At 43.0% G+C, this 23,064-nt stretch overlaps 1 protein-coding gene across 1 annotated transcript in view; it reads left to right on the plus strand.

Moving 5' to 3' along the window:
• The window catches only part of LOC308284806 (netrin-G1-like), a gene marked incomplete at both ends in the record, with an annotated part of 134,226 nt that overhangs the window by 80,763 nt on the left and 30,399 nt on the right, over window positions 1–23,064 (plus strand). Inside the window, one exon of the mRNA XM_080725533.1 lies at window positions 21,209–21,381. Within this exon, the coding sequence (XP_080581659.1) occupies window positions 21,209–21,381 (173 nt within the window). The remainder of the gene's footprint in view (window positions 1–21,208; window positions 21,382–23,064) is intronic.

The following is a 23,064-nucleotide window of genomic DNA, read 5'->3' on the forward strand; positions in this document are numbered from 1 at the left end:
GTGGCTTATGGTGCATCGTATGAATGAGGAAGCACTCAATGAAGAGTCAGGGCTAATGGGGGAGGGGGGGGGGTCTACACATGACAATACTATATGCCCACATCAATGCATACAACCTCAATAATAGGCGCTGTCAGATCACAGGCTTACAGTGGCGGGTATACAGCTGCCGGGGCCTCGAGTGCAGCAAATTCAAATTTCATTTCAGCCCCGGCAGGGAAGGATTGCAGCCGCGTGAGAATTAACTTGTGATCCGTCCCCTTAACCCATTTAGGCCTAGAATCATTGAATGCTTTAACCAGTGAAAAATAGCAGATATACAAGCTCACAGCGCGGCACCGAGTGCCGCGCTGCGAGCTTGTAGATCTGCAATTTTTGGAAAAAGTCGTGAAAATGTGTGAAAATCTGTATTTTCAAAGCGAACATTTGTAACTCAAATTTTGCTTCTGGGGGGTCCCTGGAACTAAATATTTTGAGATGCGGGTCCGTGGCCAAATAAATATCATTTTGGGGGACCTTCACATGAAAAGGTTTGAGAACCACTTACATAGTAGTCCTTGAGAACAGACTAACTGAGCTCCAGTTAAGTGAAAAGGACCTTTTCTTTGACGATGGCCATAGCCAAATTGCTGACATAGAATAGGTTTTTCAAAAAAATCTTAGAAGGATTCAAAAGACACTTATAGAATCTGGTCAAAATTCAAATTTTCACGATTTTTCAAAAATAGCAGATCTACAAGCTCGCAGCGCGGCACTCGGTGCCGCGCTGTGAGCTTGTATATCTGCTATTTTTTCAATAGTTAAAGCATAAAATAATGATACACAATAAAATAGTGTACCCGTTCTGAATGGGTTTTAATATTTCTCTGGCAATTTGGAAAGCCTCGTGGCAGGCGGGCGGGGCTACTTCATATTTCGAGGAGGAGGAGGAGGAGAAGAGACGCAAACAATTTGCTTGAGATGTATTACATTACGCTACCCGGGACGAATGGTGGGGAATTGGCGGCGGCACTGCGGCGCCGAAAACAAGGCCCTCTCTAATCGGACTCTTCAATTTCACGGTGACACGGCCCACTGTAATGAGGTGACGCTGTTGACAAGTGATCCTCGTGGGCAAAAAAAAGTTCAATGCCATCCAATATACAAAAAGAATGGATATGGGGGGAGGGGGGAGGGGAGGGGGGGCGCTGTCAAAGTCTTTACGTTGGCTGAATTTCCCCTTGTTCTCGCTCAAATGGCTTGTTGTTGTTGTTGACGACGCAGGATTTCATTTCTGGGCAGGGTTTGCTGAAGGCGAACAGTGGAAACAGGGCCGTCAATTCTCTTTGTCTATCTATTGAAACTTCACAACTTTATTGTCCACCCAGGCCAGAAAATAAACAATAAATATAAATGGCTATAATCGAATATGTGGCGAATTAAGGGTGAATTGCGATGCATCGCCAAATCAACTATTTTTGGCAAAGTCTTTACGTTAGCTGAATTTCCCCTTGTTCTCGCTCAAATGGCTTGTTGTTGTTGTTGACGCAGGATTTCATTTCTGGGCAGGGATTGCTGAAGGCGAACAGTGGAAACAGGGCCGTCAATTGGGTATGGCAGGGGTATGCAGCTGCCATACCCTGTGGCTAGTGACTTTTAAATATAAATCATGAATGTCTCTTTGTCTATCTGTTCTGGTTATTATGTTGTTAAATTACAGTAAAATAACTACAAATGCAAAATTTTACAAAATGGTCACTTTAACAAGGTATTATAATAATATTCTCCGCACTTGTATTCTCCCCATCTTGACAAAATGGTATATTCCTAGGTTCCGCAGGTCAGCTGCACAGGTGCAATGCATTATTGTTAATTGTGGCACGTTTACTAACATGCCAAGTTTAGCTGCACCAACTGCAACAACAACCGTTCCAGGCTGCCATATCCATCCCAAGAAACCGTAGAAACGTGGGGAAAAAATAAAATGTACTTCTTAAAATAAATGTATCATGCCTGTTTGCGCGCAAAGGCGCACGTGCAAGACACCAGTCATGTTGCCATACCTTAGCTTTTTCTGAACTGACGCCACTGAGTGAAAAGGACCCTTATTGCAATTCCAGGTTTTATGTTCGGCCTGGTTTTTACTAGGCTGTGTGCTGGTGTCGCGCACCAAAAATAGCCGATCTACAAGCTCAGAACGTACATACTGGGATACAGAAGCTTGTGTGCATGCGCTCGTGCTGCAAATGGTTCCAATGTGGGAGCTTAGAACTAATTTAAAACAAGTCACATGGTTTGCCGATGGCATCTGGCACGTTGTCGTCTCAAAATGTCACATCTATTAATGCTCCAGCTTTCTTACAGAACATATTCTTCTCCTTCTTAAAGCCTGGCAATTTAATAAAGAAATCAATGTTAAAAAAAGCCCCCATTTTTATAATGGCTCAACTTCAAGATCCCCTTTTCATGTCCAAAAAGAAAAAGACATTAAATGCACCTGATTTGGAGGACCATATCCTGGCATGAATATCTTATTTTTAGATTGAGTTACACAGCACTGGACCTAAAAATAAGATATTCATGCCAGGATATGGTCCTCCAAATCAAGGGTGCATTAGCACTGCCCTCACAATTCAATCCGATTATGATTCACCAGGTAACGATTCGATTCTACGATGTATCGCAATGCATCTAATTTTTCTATATTACTGCACAACTTGGCAAAATGTTCATCAGTCAATACAAGCAGTTAGATATACTGATCGGCATATTTTATTTAGAAGCTGCTTTGTAATCACTCTCCTGTCTCCTTGACATGAATCTCTTAATATGAAAATAACATTGGAAACTAAAACATATAAATGGTCTATTGAGGAGAAGGCATTTTTCAAACCTCAAACAATGTGGTAATTGAAACTTCACAACTTTATTGTCCACCCAGGCCAGAAAATAAACAATAAATATAATTGGCTATAATCGAATATGTGGCGAATTAAGGGTGATTTGCGATGCATTGCCAAATCGACTATTTTTGACACAGCACTAGGCTGTGCCACCTTAAAGCTTCAATCCATAACTTGTTTTTAGTGAATACAACTGTATGGTAGACTAGAGTATGTTAACACATGGGCTGCTCAGGTTTATAACATTTCTAGCTGTTGCTGCTGCCGCCGTTCACTCGCGCTTTATTTTGAAGAGCCTCGGAAGCTTTGTGCGTGTGCACGTGGGTGTCCACTGACGATTGAGGAAGATAATCCCTTTGTTTACAAACGCTCGTGAAACTAAAATCCAAACGGGAGCCGACCATCGCGTTATAGTGTCGCCGTGAAAACAATCAGATCTCTGCTTCCCTGGTGTTCTTTTCACCTCATTCAGAGATAAAGCCCTTTTTATGTTTCAGAGTAGAATGGAAATCAATGTAACCAGCCTCCGCCATTTTCTCCCTCTCTCTCTCTCTCTCTCTCTGCTACGGGGTGACGTATGGACTCGGGTCATTCAGAGGGCAGGCAGTTGCACGTACAGTTAACCCTTCGTTGTCTCGTTCAGGGACGAGACAACTCCTTTTGGCGTGGTGACACCTAGTGGCCTTAACTCGTTACTGAACGAGTTTGGCTCCTTGGGTGTTAATACAATATAACTAACACAACTGGTTGTAGTTGGTCTACCTGTTTTTATATTGAGAAATGTACCATATTCTGTGGTGGGGTAGGGACCACTACTGGTTGACAAAGGAGTTGTTTGAAGCTCAAAATGCAATTTATCCTCAGCCCAAACAGGCTTTCTGTATTATTAGCTCAGCATTAGGAATTTCTACGCACACCTACAGTAGGTTCGAATCCAGGCTTTAGTGATCAAAGTCATGTTTCAGACTATTTCCACGTGGATCTTCTACGTCCAACTAGTTTGTATCAGGGTCCATCTGTGTGGAATTGTGTCGCTCCACAGTTGAGCGGCGAGGATGCTGAGTTATATAAAGTGCTTGCAAGGTTTACAGCTCGGTTTCATCATATCACCTTGTCTAATTTGCGTTTCACACTAGACGACTGGATGTTGAAAGCACAACATGTTTGGAATGGCAAGTACCCCATAAGGTGGATTTACCACAAATAGCACCCTAAATAGCACCCTATATGAACCCTGGCACCCTAGCACCCTATATCGGGGGTTTTTCTAACTTTTGTGACTCAGGCCACCCCTCTAAATAACTTTTTCATCCACGGCACCCCTGAATTACACAGTTAATTCTTAGAAATAAATATGCACATCAGAACCGACTGAAAATAACTTTACATTTTACGTTTAACCACGTTTTACTTGAACCCCAGCATGCCTATTCTGGGGGGAAGGTTCGCCAAAAATAGCCGATCTACAAGCTCACAACGCGTCACGCTGTGACGCGTTGTGAGCTTGTAGATCTGCTTTTTTTGGTGAAAGAGTTGGCCGAAATGGAAAAAGAACTCATCAAGTACAGTGCAAATCAGGCCTGTTTTACTAAGCATAGTGAAGTGATATTGATGAAGTGCTATTGATGAATTCCAAATATCATCAAATTATTCTGCGGCACCCTTGGACTGGCATCACGGCACCCTAGGGCGACGCGGCACCCACTTTGGGAAACCCTGCCCTACAGTCAGGGGCGTCACAAGGGGTAGGAAAGTGGGACTGAGTTACTAGGGCCCAAGGTTGTGGAGGGGCCTTAATTATTTTATACTTTAGCTATTGAAAAATAGCAGATATACAAGCTCACATCGCGGCACCGAGTGCCGCGCTGCAAGCTTGTAGATCTGCTATTTTTGAAAAGTCGTGAAAATGTGTACAAATCTTTGAATATATGTATTTTTAAGCGAACATTTGTTACTCAAATTTAGCTTCTGGGGGGTCCCTCCCTGGAACTAAATATTTTGAGATGCGGGTCCGTGGCCAAATACATATCATTTTGGGGGTCCTTCACATGAAAAGGTTTGAGCTCCACTGACATCGAAACATAGATTTTTAAAAAAAACCTTAGAAGGATTTGAAATATTCAAAGATTTTCATGATTTTTCAAAAATAGCAGATCTACAAGCTCGCAGCGCGGCACTCGGTGCCGCGCTGTGAGCTTGTATATCTGCTATTTTTCAATAGTTAAAGCACAGGGGCCCCACAGTGAATCCTTGTACCCGGGGCCCAGAATTTGGTGCGACGCCCCTGCCCTACAGTATATGACCCCTGGCACACTAGCACCCTATGAACCATGGCACCCTGCACCCTGCACCAACCCTAGCACATGGATATTATAATAGGGGACCATTCGGACGAAATAGGAGAACATCTTCGAACGACAGATCTGGCGTAGAGGGAAAAGGGAGGGGACAAGTAAAGAGACCCCTGGGGGACCCCGCTCAATCAAGTACAAGGAGTTTAATTGGTTAACCTCTTATTTGATCAACTTATTTCATGTTAAATCTAGGTTCAACCAATTATTTCCAGATCCAGCACAGGCATGCTTATCAGCAATTACATACTTGAATAATTTGAAAGCTTAATCACGAAATACTCATTAATATACTGATTATGCTATTATTATTACCCTAATCATTTTATCGATGCAGCACTCAAGGTAAAAATAAAAAAACACGTCCTAATTAATTTTAATTTCATGCTGTCAATGTTTCAGGCATCACTGTTGTCATCATTGTTTTCGATGGTACACAATGTTTTGGAACAGCAGTTAAAACCCATTTAGGCCTAGAATTATTGAATGCTTTAACCAGTGAAAAATAGCAGATATACAAGCTCACAGCGCGGCACCGAGTGCCGCGCTGCAAGCTTGTCGATCTGCTATTTTTGAAAAAGTCGTGAAAATGTGTGCAAATCTTTGAATAATAATGTATTTTCAAACGTTTGTAACTCAAATTTTGCTTCTGGGTGGTCCCTGGAACTAAATATTTTGAGATGGGGGTCCGTGGCCAAATGAATATAGTTTTGGGGGTCCTTCACATGAAAAGGTTTGAGAACCTCTGACATAGTAGTCTCTCAAGAACAGACTAACTGAGCTCCAGTTAAGTGAAAAGGACCTTTTCTTTGACAATGGCTGGCCAGATTGCTGACATAGAAACATAGGTTTTTCAAAAGGTCTTAGAAAGAATTCAAAAGACACTTATAGAATCGGGTCAAAAATTGTCACGATTTTTCAAAAAATAGCAGATCTACAAGCTCGGTGCCGCGCTGTGAGCTTGTATATCTGCTATTTTTCAGCAGTTAAAAAATAAAATAATGATACACAATACAGTGTACCCGTTCTAAATGGGTTAACGAGCGATTGTTTTGGATGTTTTTTTTTTTTTTTTTTTCTGGAAAAAAAAGCTCTGAAAAGTGTTGAATGCAGAGCCTGCGCTGCGGCTTGAACAAAGCCGACAGCAAGGCCGACTTCCTGGATGCTTTAAATGAAACGGTCCCCCATGTGTCAAAGCCCATGTAGGCTCCAATTCATCACTGAAGCGCACGCACACACACACACACACACACACACACACACACACACACAAGACTTCAAAAACCCTTCCCCACCAGGGGTGTCGCACCAAACTCTGGGGGGCCCTGGGTACAAGGATTCACTGCGGGCCCCCCCGTGAATGTTCTTCATAGGGGGAGGGGGTTTAACCCATTTAGACTGGGACCGCATTATTTTGTGCTTTAACTATTGAAAAATAGCAGACATACAGGCTCACAGCACAGCGCGGCACAGAGTGCCGTGCTGCGAGCTTGTATATCTGTTAGTCATTGGTACAGAGTGCCGTGCTGCGAGCTTGTATATCTGTTATTTTTGAAAAATCGTGAACATTTGTGCAAGTCTTTGAATATTTCAAATCCTTCTAAGGCTTTTTGACTAACCTACCGGTATGTTTCTATGTCAGTGGTGCTCAAACCTTTTCATTTGAAGAACCCGCCAAAATGATATGTATTTGGCCACAGACCCCCATCTCAAAATATTTAGTTCCAGGCCGGGACCCCCCCCAGAAGCAAAATTTGAGTTACAAAAGATTTGCACACATTTTCACGACTTTTCAAAAATAGCAGATCTACAAGCTCGCAGATAGCTAAAGTATAAAATAATTAAGGCCCCTCCACCTTGGGCCCTAACTCAGTCCCACTTCCCCCCCCCCCCCCCCCCTTGTGATGCCCCTGACTGAAGCGCACACACACGGGACTTCAAAAATCCTTCCCCACCTCTCCTTCTATAAGTCGGGGGATGGACGGGGCCTACCATGTCAGCCAGGTTCCGTGGCGTTCTGGGCATTGATCAGTAAAGCTTCCAAGCCGGACCAAAGTTTGCTCCCTGCAGCCTTCATCTCCACTCGGCTGTCAAGAAACAAGCTGTAGCTCCGACCGAGTGCATGCATGGGTTTGGGCGAGAAAAAAAAAATTCTACAGGGAACCTCAGTATGCATTTATACAGCATGGTCGGCCATTACGGGACTTAACCTTGGACATGTAGTGTTCCCTGGGGAAGGTTAATGGGCAGTGTAGTATATGGAGATGATAATGCTACTGCAGATATCGCTTACAGCAATGATGGGAGGCCGAAGGGTCTCCATAAATTCATTTTTTGGGGGAAAAATACAAATAAAATGTGTCTTGGAATTCAGCACACATGGCCAGCATCCAATAGATGGCCAGCACATGCAGTCAAGTCCAGCATACAACCCAATAGCTTTAAATGGAACCGTTTTCAACCCTGCGTCCATATTTTGAGCATGTCATTATTGGTGAACATTTCCAAAACATAAAAAAAAAAAAAAAAGATTTTCAAACATTTCCAAGAAAACTGGAAGAAATTGCATGGAATAGCATGCACATTCTTTCTAAAATAGCATGCGTTGTGAGCTTGTATCGGCTCTTTTCGCAGAGCAACAACATTGTACGACAACGTTTAAAATAGCATTCATTAATTAACTATTATTTCCCCAAATAGGTTAGTCATCAATAATCACAGATATTTCTGTCCCATTTCAAAAGAGAACGACTAAAGTTTATATGCCTACGTATACTCCACACAACTTTGCAATAATATGAGTCAATTCCCAGTAGAAACATGATGTCCCAGTTGAAGTCTGTTTCAATTCATTCTCCAGCTGCCCTGTAGCCTACTAGACTCATTTAGGCTTTTCACCACCGCAATTTCCCCATCACCAAATATTTATTTTCCTTGACAGCGTGCAGTTCACTGTGATGTACTCTGTGCCGTCGAGGTATTACATTAAATTACAGTTGTGTCACTCTCTGCTCGGTATTTCATAAATTACCTCTGGGATACATTGCTGAACATGTGACAGAGATTATTACACAGGAGCCCTTATTTATTTAATACACTGTAATGGATTTGATTACACTTAATGTGGTCACGGCAATGCAACATTAATCAGGCAGCATAAATACAGCGTGTGTTGGATTTTAATAACTATTAACGACTATTGTGATTACTGGAATAGTTCTATACTGTCATTTACCATTTACCAGCCTGGAATGCATAATTAGGATCTTCTTTTGCCATCTTATTAGAGAGACTAGAGAGGGTTATTTAAGAGTACATGTTTTTAGTTGCAATATTCAACTTAATATGAAATAGTACAACTTGTTTAGTCTGTCCGTAGCCTATTATAAAATGTTGTGACTATGGGAAACTCAAGATTTCTTTTACAATGACTATGTTATTATGATATCTCTCATCCACACTTAACTCTCCTACTGCCAGATTATTTATTTATTTATTGGGTCTGGCGCCATCAAAAAGCGGCTTACCTTGGCGACGTTATAGTAGATAGACAGACAGACATTTTTTTTTTTTTTTTTTTTTTTTTTGGTTGTGCAATAGTGCACTTTGGTCTGCCAGGCAGCAGAGGGCGGCGTCATGCGAGAATGAATGTGAATTTGCCTGTTATGTGTTGAAGAAGAAGAAGACCAGTCACTGGCCATAGAGCCTTACAGCCGGAGGAAATCAACAAGGAAGTGAATTGTTCTCCGTTGATCTAACGCATAATGGATTTTTTACACCATCACCGCGGAAAATGTGTTTACAGTAGACGGCCGCGCGACCCCTCATCAGCTTACAGTCATCAGACGAACGAACCGAACGAGCGCCGTATTGGCATCGAGGTTCTGTAAAAAATGGGGCGAACGTTAACGTTCAAAGCGTGGGAAGAGTTAAAGGAGTAGTTCACCCCCAAAATGACTTTTTGTTCTATTGATTACTCACCCCATGGAGACATGAATTCATGGATATTTGTTTAGTTTTTGTCACATTCCTAAGCCAATAAAGCCCCTAAGCCAATAGCCCAAAGACACCGGAATTATTATAATCAAATTATTGGCTTAGGAATGCAACAAAAACAAAAAAAATATCCATGCATTCAAGTCTCCATGGCGTGAGTAATCGACAGGAAAAAAAAAGTCATTTTGGGGGTGAACTTCTCCTTTAAACAACGCACAACTCCTTCGCATTATTCTGACAATTTTAAATTAATAAAAGAGGTTGAAGAGGCCGTGAGAGGAGGAACAGGGATTTACATTAAGACACACGCGCGTGTTCTAACTACGACGCTTAAAAACCCGCATTGTCACTCGATCCCTCTCAGCAGCATGTTGCTCAGAGAGCTTTTCGTCTTAACAAGTTTCTGTTGCTCCTCTTCTTCTCCTTTGAGCCGAGCGTGCCTTGAATGCAGGGATTTGCGCCAGGCTGTCACAAAGGAGAAATGTCATGTTGGACATGGTGAGCCTGTCAGCCCTGCGTGAAACAGCCCCAGAGGAACCCAGGTTAGGCAGGAAGTACACGCCACGGAGACGCCAGACGTACTGTACCAGAGCTGTCTTCTTCAGACTGTCAAACCAGCAGCCCCTTCAGCTCAACTTACTTTCACACGCAACCAGGGGCGTCACACCAAATTCTGGGCCCCGGGTACAAGGATTCACTGCGGGGCCCCCCATGAATGTTAACTATTGAAAAATAGCAGATATACAAGCTCACAGCCGCGCTGCAAGCTTGTAGATCTGCTATTTTTGGAAAAATCGTGAAAATGTGCGCAAGAAACGTATGTTTCTATGTCATGTGAAGGACCCCGAAGATGATATGTATTTGGCCACAGACCCGCATCTCAAAATATTTAGTTCAAGGGACCCCCCAGAAGCAAAATTTTAGTTACAAATGTTCACTTAAAAAATACATATATTCAAAGATTTGCACACATTTTCACGACTTTAAAAAAATAGCCGATCTACAAGCTCGCAGTGAGCTTGTATACCTGCTATTTTTCAATAGCTAAAGTTACTAGGGCCCCTCCACCTTGGGCCCTGGTAACTCAGTCCCACTTTCCTAACCCTTGTGACGCCCCTGCACGCAACACTTGATTTGCTTCGTACGGTTTGTTTCGCGTCGACTTTGCTGCCTGCAGACCAGAATGAAGACTGCGACATACTGGGAGAATTACAATCATATTATCGTATTATTATTAGTATTATTATTGTTTTTACATGTTCTCTTTCATAATGAATGCGCAGATTGATATGTTTTAGTGCAGTGTTTTTCAAACGTTCAAATTTCATGGTCTCCCCTTAACTCTGACAGTGTACAAATGGAACCAAATGAACCCGTTAGGGTTTATTTGGTTCCATTTGTACACTGTCAAGAGTTACAGACTTGTATGGCTCAAATTAGATCCCCCTAAAGGAACCCACAGAGTCCCTGGAATCCACTTTGAGAACCATTGTCTTAGTGGCACTTGGCGTAGAGATACAACTTCGAATTTATACTTCAACTCGAAGAGTGGGTGAAATCCTTTTTTTGTTGTTGTTGTTTTGTTTTGTACAGATCACAACATTTTGCAATTTGTCAAGACAAAAGTTTTACGGGTAAAGAACAGGGAAAGAAGAAACAAGGAAAACAACGTCAAACAACGAGTAGGCACAGTGTCAAACAGTAGCAGTACAACAGCAGTGGAGTGTGTACTGTTCTGTATAACTCTGTAGCACATTCTAACATACCGCTATAGGGATGACAGGGTCCTTCTAGAGATGGAAGCAGTGGTGTAAAGTAACTAAGTACATTTTGAGGTAATCGTAACTTTACTTGAATATTTACTTACTATAATACGTTTACTTCTACTACTCCATTACATCTCAGAGGCAAACATTGTGCTTTTACTCCACTACAATTTATATGACAACTTTAGTTACTAGTTACTTTGTAGATTTTGATTATAATAACAAATCAATTCAGCCTCATATAGACGGTATATTTCGGCCAATTGAAAATAGCCGATCTACAAGCTCACAATGCATTGCATCGTGACACATTGTGAGCTTGTAGATCTGCTATTTTCAAATGTTTTTTTTTTATACATTGGAAAACTTGTGAAATGGTTACTTTCTACTTTTGGTAGTAGTACATTTTGAATTCTGGACTTTTACTTAAAGGAGCTATAGTCAACTTTTTCATTGTAGGGCCGACACTTTGTTTACATCCTAGTCTATAGACTACAATGTAAACAAAGTGTCGATCTGACAATGGCCAAAATGATTATTTTATCATTATTTTACGCTTTTTGTGGTCATTTTTGAATAGAAACACATATATGAAGCTTATTTTTTTATAAAATATTTTCGAAACATTATATTTATTTTAGCATCCGTTTTTCAAGAAAAAGTTGACTACAGTTATGTTGTAGGAGTCCTAATCACAGGAAAGTGTAATGTTAAAAAATTAATAATGTTTTTGTAAGGTTTTATAGCCATAAAGCATAAATCATAAATCATGCTCTAATTTGCATTTTGGGGATATTTTTCACAATATTAACATATGCACGTGTTCTAGACATTCTAATGATCACGAAAAAAAATATTACAGGCATTTTACTTATGTTTTAGAGAGGAATAGCTTCAGTTAAAAAGTGAGATGTTGTTCGTCTAGACGCTGGAATTTCAACTTCTCTGGGAGGTGTGAATGTCAGTCTCTGTGGGGGGTATTTATATGCAAATATCGTGGCCAATGGCATTGTAATACTAAACAATAGGATGTAATGGTGATGTTAATGTGAAAAAAGAACAGGAAAACTAATTATAACATTTTTTTAAAAATGATTTAAAAAACGTTGCCAAAAAGCAACGCTGGGCCTTGCAGGGTTAAGTAAAGAATTTGAGTACTTTTTCCACCACTGGATGGAAGGAACTGTACAGTACTAGTATACGTATCGTCACTGTCGGGCAGAAACCTCGTATCTCCAAGTTTCACATTTGTAATTTTTTCCAAATTAAAGCACTGCTTCATCACACAAGGCCGTCGAACAAAAGTAGTGAAAACAGCCGATCTACAAGCACACAACGCCTCGCGGTGCGAGGCGTTATGTGCTTGTAGATCGGCTGTTTTCACTAGTTTAAATCATTTTTAAAATGATAAATGCAAAACAAACGGTTCCGGACGTACAGGGTTTTCATCCGACAACGACGATATACAGTATTGCTGATGTTGCGCTGCAAAAGCCTCAGACACTGACTTAAATGAATGTCCAAGTGTTACCTATAGTGCTGACTGCCTTTTATGACACGTTGATATAATTTCACAAATGATGCTGGGCAAGACCTCGCCGGGTTGAGTGTCTGAACGGAAGTCACAGACTTTGGACAGAAATACCGCCCAAGGAAACAACGTCAAAATCTGTTCAAGAGACGATCACTAGGTTTGAATAAGCTTTATTACCAGAATGGAAGCAGCAGGAGAGCATTGAACAGCATAGCATATAGTGCAGTAGGAGAGTATTGAACAGCATGGCATAAGTGCCTACTACACTGGAAGCAGCATAACATCTATAGAGCTCCTACATATCCTATAAGCAAGAGCATTAGTATGGCGTGGATTCTGCTCGGGTCATTTCTCGCTGACCCCCGCTCACATGTTACCATGTGTATCGGGGGCATAACCTATACCAGCGATCGATGACCCGAGACCCCCCGCGGGGTCTGAAGCAGAACCTAACGGTGGCGCTGGGGTGGAGGCGGGGCAGCGGTTAGCGCAACAAGACTGAGCTCCTAGCTGACATACCTAATGAACCCTGGGTAAGGGGGAGGGACACAGGTCCCGGTCCCCGCAGCGGCGCTCGCACCACGTGATCGTTCTTGAACTCGCTCTTGTCCCTTTGGTCCGCCGCATCATTTCGCGTACTCCATGAATGAATTGCGGTTGGTCTAAAAAAAGGTTGTTTCCGGGGGAAATGCGTCTGACGGAAGTCCCCCCCCCCACGGATGCTATAGATGCTGGAATACTTAGCAATGATATGGTTGTATATACTGTGTTTTTAAAGGAGACCATGTAAAGCTATGAAGGTCGCCATGCACCAACTCCAGCAATTACACCCAAAATTGGTTCAGCCCTGTGTGATGTTAAGCATAGTCTACCAATGACCTCTAATCTCCAGCTCTCTCTCTCTCTCTCTCTCTCTCTCTCTCTCTCTCTCTCTCTCTCTCTCTCTCTCTCTCTCTCATACACACGCACACACGCACGCACACACGCGCACACACGCACACACACACACACACACACACACACACACACACACACACACACACACACACACACACACACACACACATACATACACACACCAGCACACTCACATACATACACACACACACACACACACACATACACCAGCACACTCACACAGACACACATACATGTACAGTATGCACAAATGAAAAGGCGCACACACACGCGCACACGCAGGCACGCACGCACGCACGCACGCACACACACACACACACACACACACACACACACACACACACACACCATCTCTCCAATGGTGCGGTCCTCTCATTAAGAGAGTAACATTTAGATCCCTGTGTGAAGATAAGGAGGAGAGATCATCTCATGAGGGAGGGTCACCTGTTTGGGTAATGGATAATACCCACTGCTAGTGGGCCGAGAATCAGGGATAAAAGGTCACTTTAAACTTTTATGAAACACGTCTTTGTAATTAAGCCTGATTTATACTTAGTTGCACGCCAGTGGCGCACGCCGCAAATAGTCGATCTGCCAGCTCACAACTCCTCGCTTCGCGGCGCATCGTGAGCTTGTAGATCGACTAATTTCGGGTATGAACCGAAAGCCCATTCGAAAGGGGCTGGACGCATGGGGAGCCTCGCCAACCACCCCCACCCCCCCCCCCCCCCCCCCTCCTGTGAGAAGAGGGACTGGGGGAACCTCTCTGATTTCAATATGACAATGCCAACGGCAAAAGCATCGCATCCCCAGAGTTCCCCCGCGTCCACTGCTGTATCCTCCACTCCATCAGCACCAGATGATCCAGATTTCTCCTGGTTTTTAATTAAGTGGAAGGTCAAATCGCACCGCTCTTGACTTCGGGGAACGGCTGCATGTCTGCAGCGGCAGAGGAAGCTACACACCCCAGCCATTAATTTTATGGAGCGCAGGCCTTTAATTGATTAAAAAGTTAAGGGCTGTGGGGAACGCTAACTGAGGGGCACTCTTGCGTTTAGTCTCGACTTGTACAGGTTTCTTCTCTGCTGTGGAGAACACTTCAGGGAGCGTTTTCTTTTCATCTAAATGGTATTCATTCACTTAAATGCTAATTTGTTACTGTTGTTGTCAAAACAGAAAAGAAAGCACACTGCTGTTTTGAATTGCCTTCTAATTTCATGTTATCTTTACTGTAAGTGTTTTGTCATTCTTGGAGCAGTCGGATGGAACCTGTTAAAGCGCCGTTGAATTATTCAAAACTAGGCCTCATCATGAACTGTGCATATATTCTTTGGAAAACCAAACGTTTTGGTGGTTATCATTGAACAGCCTCGCTCAGTGGCGGACAGTAACTATATTTACTGAAATACTTTGATGAAAATCGCTTCCTGCCCTTTGAATGAGGCCTAAGACTAGGCATTAATATCCACACCAGAATTTTACATTTTACCATTTTACATTTACATATACACCTGCACCTAATGGCAGCAGGCCTTAAATGGGCAGCCACTCCATGCCATTTGTTTGAGAGGCATGCATGCATGAGTGAGTTTGTTCCTTTGACACATTCATCAAAGGAACTCAGGAAAACAGGAGAAAACTAAACTCTTTAAACAAGGAAAACTACAAAGAACAAACTTATATCTGCAAACTCACTCTGCAAACTCACATTTAGAGGCCAAATAATGATTTGGCCTCCAAATCAATATCAACTCTGTATGCCATTTATAATTCCTTGTTCTGCTATCATAGTAAATATTGGGTTAGAGTTAGGGTCTCCTGATGTCTAAGTATATGCCTATATTAACCAGATAAAATAATACGCTATTCCAACAAGCTGTCTACTACTTGATTATTTCCATTTTCCGATGTTTTATAGTTCTACTCATACAGTACATCTCAGTGCAAATGTACCTTTTTACTACACTGCAATCTTACATTAGTTACTAGATACTTTGCAGATTTTGATTAATTAATACAAAACATACTGATAAATGATGATGTATTAATAGGTTAAGCTACCCAGCAGCAGCACATAAAAAAGTCATTAGAATCAGGCCCACCTTTACCAGCTGCAACATTAAAGTGATCAACACATTAATGCATTACTAATTACAATGCAATTCCATTCTGATTGTGAGATTATAATGATTATAACGAGCAGTTTTTACATTTGGGTCCTGTAACTATATTTTGATGCCAATACATTTGTAGTTTTACTCAAGTAACATTTTGAATGCAATACAGTACTTGTAATAGAGTATCTCTACTTTGTGGTATTGCTTCTTTAATACCACTGGGGCTGGCATAGCTCAGGGGTAGAGAAACCGTTATTAGAGCACGAAGGGTTCCCGAAGGGTTCCCAGTTCGAATCCGGGCTCCCCCTGAGTTAATGTCGAAGGGTCCTTGAGCAAGACTCTGAACCCCTAATTGCTCCCGGTGAGAAGGTTGGTGCCTTGCATGGTTTCCTCCGCCACCGGTGTATGAATGTGTGTGTGAATGGGTGAATGTAATGCACAATCTATGTAAAGCGCCTTGGATAAAAGCGCTATACTGTATATAAATGCACCATTTACCACTAGTCCATGTGCCCGGGGGTGTTCACAGTATATGAGGGAGGAGTCTCAGAATTAATGTTGGAGAACCCAGACCATTGATGTCCACTTGTGCAATACCCGTTTATCTGTCTGGCTCTCTTTTATGCCCATATATGGTGTTCCGTGTCCAGGCCAGTCTGTGATGTCATCTCCAAATGTGGGCACTGTAGTGATGTCAGTCAGTGATGTCAGTTGGGCATTGTTTCAGCATGCGGCTGTTACCATGTTGGCGACACTGGTTAGTATCAGTGATGTCAGCATGCGGACAGACGGCGGACGGCGGATAGACATTTGGTAAATTAATAGTTAGATTAGTAATAATACCATAATAGTCCACCGTTGCTCGTAGGCTACAGAGTAACATTTATTTATCCATGTGTTTGTTTATCCATAATTTTCCAATTTCTACTGCAACTCTGAGATGTAACCAAATGGACCCGTCAGGGACCATATAGATTAGGGTTAGATGAACCACTTGAACACCAGCGGGGAACATTAGCCCAAAAATAGCAGATCTGCAAGGCAAGCTGCTATATCATCTCTGTCGAGTGGAAAGAACCCTCATTATGTCCAAAACTGTTACTTTTTCAGGATAAGCAGCAGATCGACAAGCTTGTGGATCTCCTACTTTTTATGCTTTTGTGTGACGCTATATAGTGTGATCAGGTAGGGCGTTAATTTACCAAAAAAAAAAAAAACACAAAACCCTAAAACATGGAGATAAGAGGTTTCTACCCGACAGCAACCATATGTATCAGCTATTTTTGGCAAAGAGAAACAAGCAGTTAAAGTATATACTCAATACTTTAGCAATTGAAAAATAGCAGATATATACAAGCTCGCAACGCAGCACCGAGTGCCACGCTGAGAGCTATTTTTGAAAAATCGTGAAACGTTTTGCAAATCTTTTTGCTAAACTTTTGTTACTCAAATCTCTGCTTCTGGGGGGTCCCTGGAAAACCTATTTTGAGATGGAGGTCTGCGGCCAAATTCATGTGTTTTTGGGGGTCCTTGACATTGACAGAACCACTGGTTTAGAAGAAGGATGTGGAAGGCATGTATAGAATCGGGTCAGAATATTCAAAGACTTGCACAAATGTTCTTGCAACGCCGCGCAGTGAGCTTGTATATCTGTTATTTTTCAATAGTTAAAACATAAAATAATGATTAAAGTAATAATGTGTAAACTTTAAGCGTAATAATGCGTTTCAGGTCTTATAAAGGGTTAAAATGCAGTGATGCATCGATAGAGCAGACATGTAGGTGACCTTGTTCCTACCACCAGCTACACTACAACTTTATAACAGTTACTAGTTACTTTGTACATTTAGATAATTAATACAAAACATGCCCTGGCTGATAAATGATGATATGATATTAAAGAATCTGAGTCTCATTTGATACTTTGGCTATTCAAAAATAACAGATCTACAAGCTCGTGGTGAGTCACTTCGTGCCGCGCTTTGAGCTTGTAGATCTGCTATTTTTGAGAGACAAAAAATTAAATGTGTGCAAATCTTTGAATATAAATAATATGTATTTATTCTTGTACAGTAACTCAAGTCCGGTTCTAGACCAGAGGGTGCTGAAGTGGATTGGCTCACGCAGTGATGCATCGATAGAGCGGCCATGTAGTTGACCTTGTTGCTACCACCAATCTATCACTAAACGAGAGCTATCACCGAGGCCAGGAAGTCAATTAGGATGGATGCATTTCTGACTGCTCCCGCAATTCCTCCTCCCTGTCACGCGAGGCCGCCTGGGGGGGATGGATCAGCCCCCCAGGCCCCCGGGCAAACCGATCCCCGCCGATTAGGTCGCGGAGCGGCATGCAGAAGCCTTGCGCTTCGGAAGCGGCGTGCCGTGGTAAAAACAAACATGGAAGCAAAGCGACGTGAAACCAACGCTGAGCCCGGGCCCATCGGATGCCCCGGGGGACGTCTAGTGTGTCCACTTCAGTCGATAGTCTCCCGTACCCAAACCTCCTCACCCCGCCCTGCCCTGCCCTGCCACCACCCAGCTGCTTCAATATCCCTCAGCAGTGGTGGTGGGAGGAGTACTCACATTTCTCTATGAGTCAAAGTAGCAATGCTGCAATGTAGAAATGCTCTGTTGCAAGTAAAAGTCCGGTATTCAACATTTATTTGAGTAAAAGTACAAATGTATATCGTTGTCAAAATGTACTTTAAGTACCAACATTCTACAGAATGTCCCGTTTCACATGTTTTCAAAGGTGTAAAAATCTTTTGAAATGAGCAGATCTACAATCTGGCAATGCGTCACATCGCGAGGCATTGTGAGCTTGTAGATCGCCTATTTTCAAATGGTCGAAATGTGTATATACGGTAGGGCTGAAGTGGTTAATGTATGTTTTGTTGCATCCGTAGGTCGCAGTTAACTATGAAAACCGGCGCATCTTGTCCATATCTCTGTCACGCCTGACACTGTGGTTCCCCTGACACATCACTGTGACATCACAGGTGACATCACTGAGTGTCAGGGGAACCACTCTAACAGACTGGATTTGCAGCACTGACATCACACTCTGACTTCACTGTGATGTCAGGGGAACCACACTAACAGAATCCCTTTTATGCCCATACATGGAGATCCCTGATGTCATCAATATTAAGCCCACAGGACTTCATATGGGAATGCCCATATATGGAGGCCACATCGGCCACACACACTAACAGAATCCATATATGGCCAAGACAGCCCATATCTGTGTGGCTGGTTCTACAGACAGGGCATAAAAGGGATTGTATGTATGATCTCATATATGAACCCACAGGACTTTAACATGACGAATAACTGAGTAAGCATTTTTGGGCTCTCACAGCATATCTCTGTATACAGTACATGGATCTCCATATATGGGTAAATGTTCCGATATACATCACTGGCCAGATGGCCAAGACATGGCGCGACCTCGCCCGAGGTCGCATGTCGCCCTGAGGCGTCTTACTCGTAATAATAATCGAAACCTACAAAGTAGTAATTAAAGTACAATATTTACCACTGAGATGTAGTGGAGTAGAAGTAAAAGTATAGAAAATTGGAAATACCAGTAAAGTAAAAAAGAAAATCCTCAAAAATGTGTACTTAAGTACATACAGTACTTGAGTAAATGTACTTGGTTACGTTACAGCACTGTCCCCCACGCCCCCACCCCCCTCTCGCCACCAACCTCAGCCACCGAAGAAACCGAGGTCACCAGTTGTAACCTTACGGCTCCGCGGCAGCAAAAATCAAATAACAGAAGTATATTTGGAACGCGTATGGAATATGAAACCGCCGCTTCTCAGATGACAATAAACAGAGGCATATTCCTCCTTGCGGTTCTTCTCCCCCTCCCTTCGTGGTGGGAGACGATAGACTGACACACAGTAGCTCCTAAACAGTTGGATATAGGTTGTACCCCCCCACCCCCCCTCGCCAGTACATGCAATTCACAAAGTGTCCATCCATCCATCCATCCATCCATCCATCCGAGGTTGTAGCCCCTGTCGGTCCACGTAAGTGAGCCTCAATCACTTTTTTTCCGAGCCGAAACGCGCGGAAGTGCGGAGCGGGGCTTGTTTCCCCGTGTCAAAAATATAGGGGGTTTGGTTGGCGGCGTGTCGAGAACACGTCAAGAAGCCCCGCTCCTCTCTCCTGGCAGACGCTTTCTTGTCAGGTCTGCCCGAGTCGTTCGTCTAATAAAGCACATAAAGCAACAGCGAGCAACCAAATAGGGCCTCAAATAGGGCCTTGCTACATGTCAGAGCAACTTTTGAGTAGAGAGAGAGAGAGAGAGAACGAACGTGAGAGACATACTGTGTGTGTGTGTGTGTGTGTGTGTGTGTGTGTGTGTGTGTGTGTGTGTGTGTGTGTGTGTGTGTGTGTGTGTGTGTGTGTGTGTGTGTGTGTGTGTGTGTGTGTGTGCGTGCGCGCGCTTGCACGCACATGTGCATGCGTGCGTGCGCGGGTGCGTGTGTTTTCTTATGGTATATTTGTGGAGACCAAAAGACCCCACAAGTTGGGTAAAACCAGAAAGAAGTGAGATAATTTGGACAATATATTTATTTGGATTTGGGTTAAGATTAGGCTTTTATAGGGGCTAGGTTGAGGGTTAGGGGTTACTGTAAGATTACAATTAGTTTTGGGTTAAGGTCAAGGATTTTGATTTTGTTATAGTTAGACTGGGCCATCAGAAAGATAGTAAACTGTGTGTGTGCGTGTCAGAAAGAGACTCGTTCTCAAACTATTAACTCTCTATCAGCTCTCTGTTTTGGTGGTCAATTAGTGAACGTTACAGAGCTCCTTTCATTTGGATCTTAGAGTGGCGAGTGTGACCTCATTCGCTTCGCCCTCCTCTCCACGGGGGTGAGCGACAAATGAGCCCCTTGTTTTTGTAAAAAAAGAAAAAGAAAAGGGAGAGCATATAATGAAGCTTTGAGGCGCCGTCCAAGTCACACGACAACACAGCCGGGATTTCAATGTACCCCTTTCAAACAGTTTGAAAGGTACAAACAGAAACCCAACGGACAGGGCCTTGGAAGTCAGTGATTGTTTTAATTCACACAGATGCCCAGGGGCGTCACAAGGGGTAGGAAAGTGGGACTGAGTTACTGGGGCCCAAGGTGGAGGGGCCCTAATAACTTTATCTATTGAAAAATAGCAGATATACAAGCTCACAGCGCGGCACCGAGTGCCGCGCTGCGAGCTTGTAGATCTGCTATTTTTGAAAAGTCGTGAAAATGCGCGCAAATCTTTGAATCTATGTATTTTTTAAGTGAACATTTGTAACTCAAATTTTGCCTCTGGGGGGTCCCTGGAACTAAATATTTTGAGATGGGGGGTCCTTCACATGAAAAAGTTTGAGCATCACTGACATGGAAACATAGGTTTCTTGGCACACATTTTCACGATTTTTCAAAAATAGCAGATCTACAAGCTCGCAGCGCGGCACTCGGTGCCGCGCTGTGAGCTTGTATATCTGCTATTTTTCAATAGTTAACATTCATGGGGGGCCCGCAGTGAATCCTTGCACCCAGGGCCCAGAATTTGGTGTGACGCCCCTGCAGATGCCTGTTTGTGCCCCGCCCCGCTTTCATGGCTATCTCCCTTCCCTTTCTCTCAGGTGCAAGTGCAACCTGCACGCCAACAGCTGTGTGTTTGACAAGGGGAGGCTGGGCTGCGAGTGCGAGCACAACACCACAGGGCCGGACTGCGGCCGCTGCAAGAGGCACTACCACGGCCGGGCCTGGAGCGTGGGGTCCTACCTGCCCATACCCAAAGGAACAGCAAATATATGTGAGTGTATCTGTGGACTTAATACTATACACCAGGGGTCTTCAACAGGGGGTCCGGGACCCCTAGGGGGTCCTCAGAGTTACTATAGGGGGGCCGCCAAATCTTTGTGAGATAGGATCATGTTTTTTACATTACCCACTTGAACCCTAGCATCCCCATTCTGAGCGGAACATTAGCCAAAAATAGCAGATCTACAAGCGTTGTAAGCTTGTAGATCGGCTATTTTTGGCTAAAAGAGGTTTGCAAAGTATTTGACGGTTCAAGTGGTTGAATGTCTGAAAATACACATTACTCCAACATGATGACGGTGCTGTCAAACAAGTCTAAGATGTCTAAGAAATCTATGAACATTTCTAATCGGCGACACAATTTTATACAATATGTAGTGGGGGTCCCTGCTTCATCTCTCTCTCAGCTAAGGGGTCCTTGGCTTGAAAACATTTAAGACCCCTGCTATACACACACACACACACACACACACACACACACACACACACACACACACACACACACACACACACACACACACACACACACACACACACACACACACACACACACACACAGTGAAATCCTCACTTTAACTCTGAGAGAGTACAAAGGTGTACAGCTCCATAATTTACAACTTACAATTCAGCAGAGGAAGTAATGCGTACATTCAAATAAAATGATAACAAGATTAATTTGATTGAAAATAATGAATTGAATAAATAAAATCGAATCAGAACCAATGTTCCTTTTTCTTTTTTTTCCGTTTTTGGTTTGCCAACTCTGGCAGTGAGCCTACAGAAATATATGACGATAGACTTGCAGTCATGCAGGCTTGAGGACAGCCAGCGAGCTGATTTAATTCAGGTATTTTTCGGGGCCCATGCAAGAAATATTGTTTCCCAGTCGTCATTCCACTCTGATGGTTTTCCAACAAGCTCCGTGAGGTGAGATTGAAGACAGAGGGAGTTGATGTAATCCCGGCATTCTTTTGCCAATAGAAAGCACAGTTTCTCATGCATCTTGCACGGAGAAGGCTCTCTCATTGAGGTTTCTCATGCATCTTGCACGGAGAAGGCTCTCTCATTGAGCCCGCTGCGGAGACGCAGTACAGCAGGTTTAGAGTCTCCGCTGTGAGCTAAGTACAGGGACTTAGCTTCACGCAGGTGTTTTTGTGCCCAGAGTTTCAGGGAGACTCTCTGAAAGACGGCAGCAGCGTGGGTCTACTTGTTCTCAGGAACAACAGCAGGCTGATGTCTGTATATTGTACGCTAATATATATTGCATGCAAGAAGAGAGAATGTGGTTTCAAATTTGTTTAGAAGGCTTTTATTTGTTCAGGCCGCTGGTAAATACGATCTGTTTCTCAAATACGCTCTTTAGGACTGACTGCCAGTCAGTGTCAGAAGGTTTATTCAGACATTGTCGAACCTATCTGCATTGGTTGCTGTGGTAATGCTTTAATAGGGGTGAGTAATGCTTAACTTGCACTCTGTCGTGTGATGGTTACCATGTCACAACAATTTGTAACGCATTGTGAATTATGCTATTTTAAGAACGCAATATTGCTGAATGACATGCTGGATTTTACTTGTAACAGAGTATTTCTACATTGAAGTATTGATACCTTTGATACAGTTTAAACCAGTGTCCAAAGTGTTCAGACTGAGACACATCTTTAGAAATCATATTTGA

This window comes from Nannobrachium achirus, assembly GCF_963921795.1.
Source record: "Nannobrachium achirus genome assembly, chromosome: 5".
Taxonomy (NCBI): Eukaryota; Metazoa; Chordata; class Actinopteri; order Myctophiformes; family Myctophidae; genus Nannobrachium; species Nannobrachium achirus.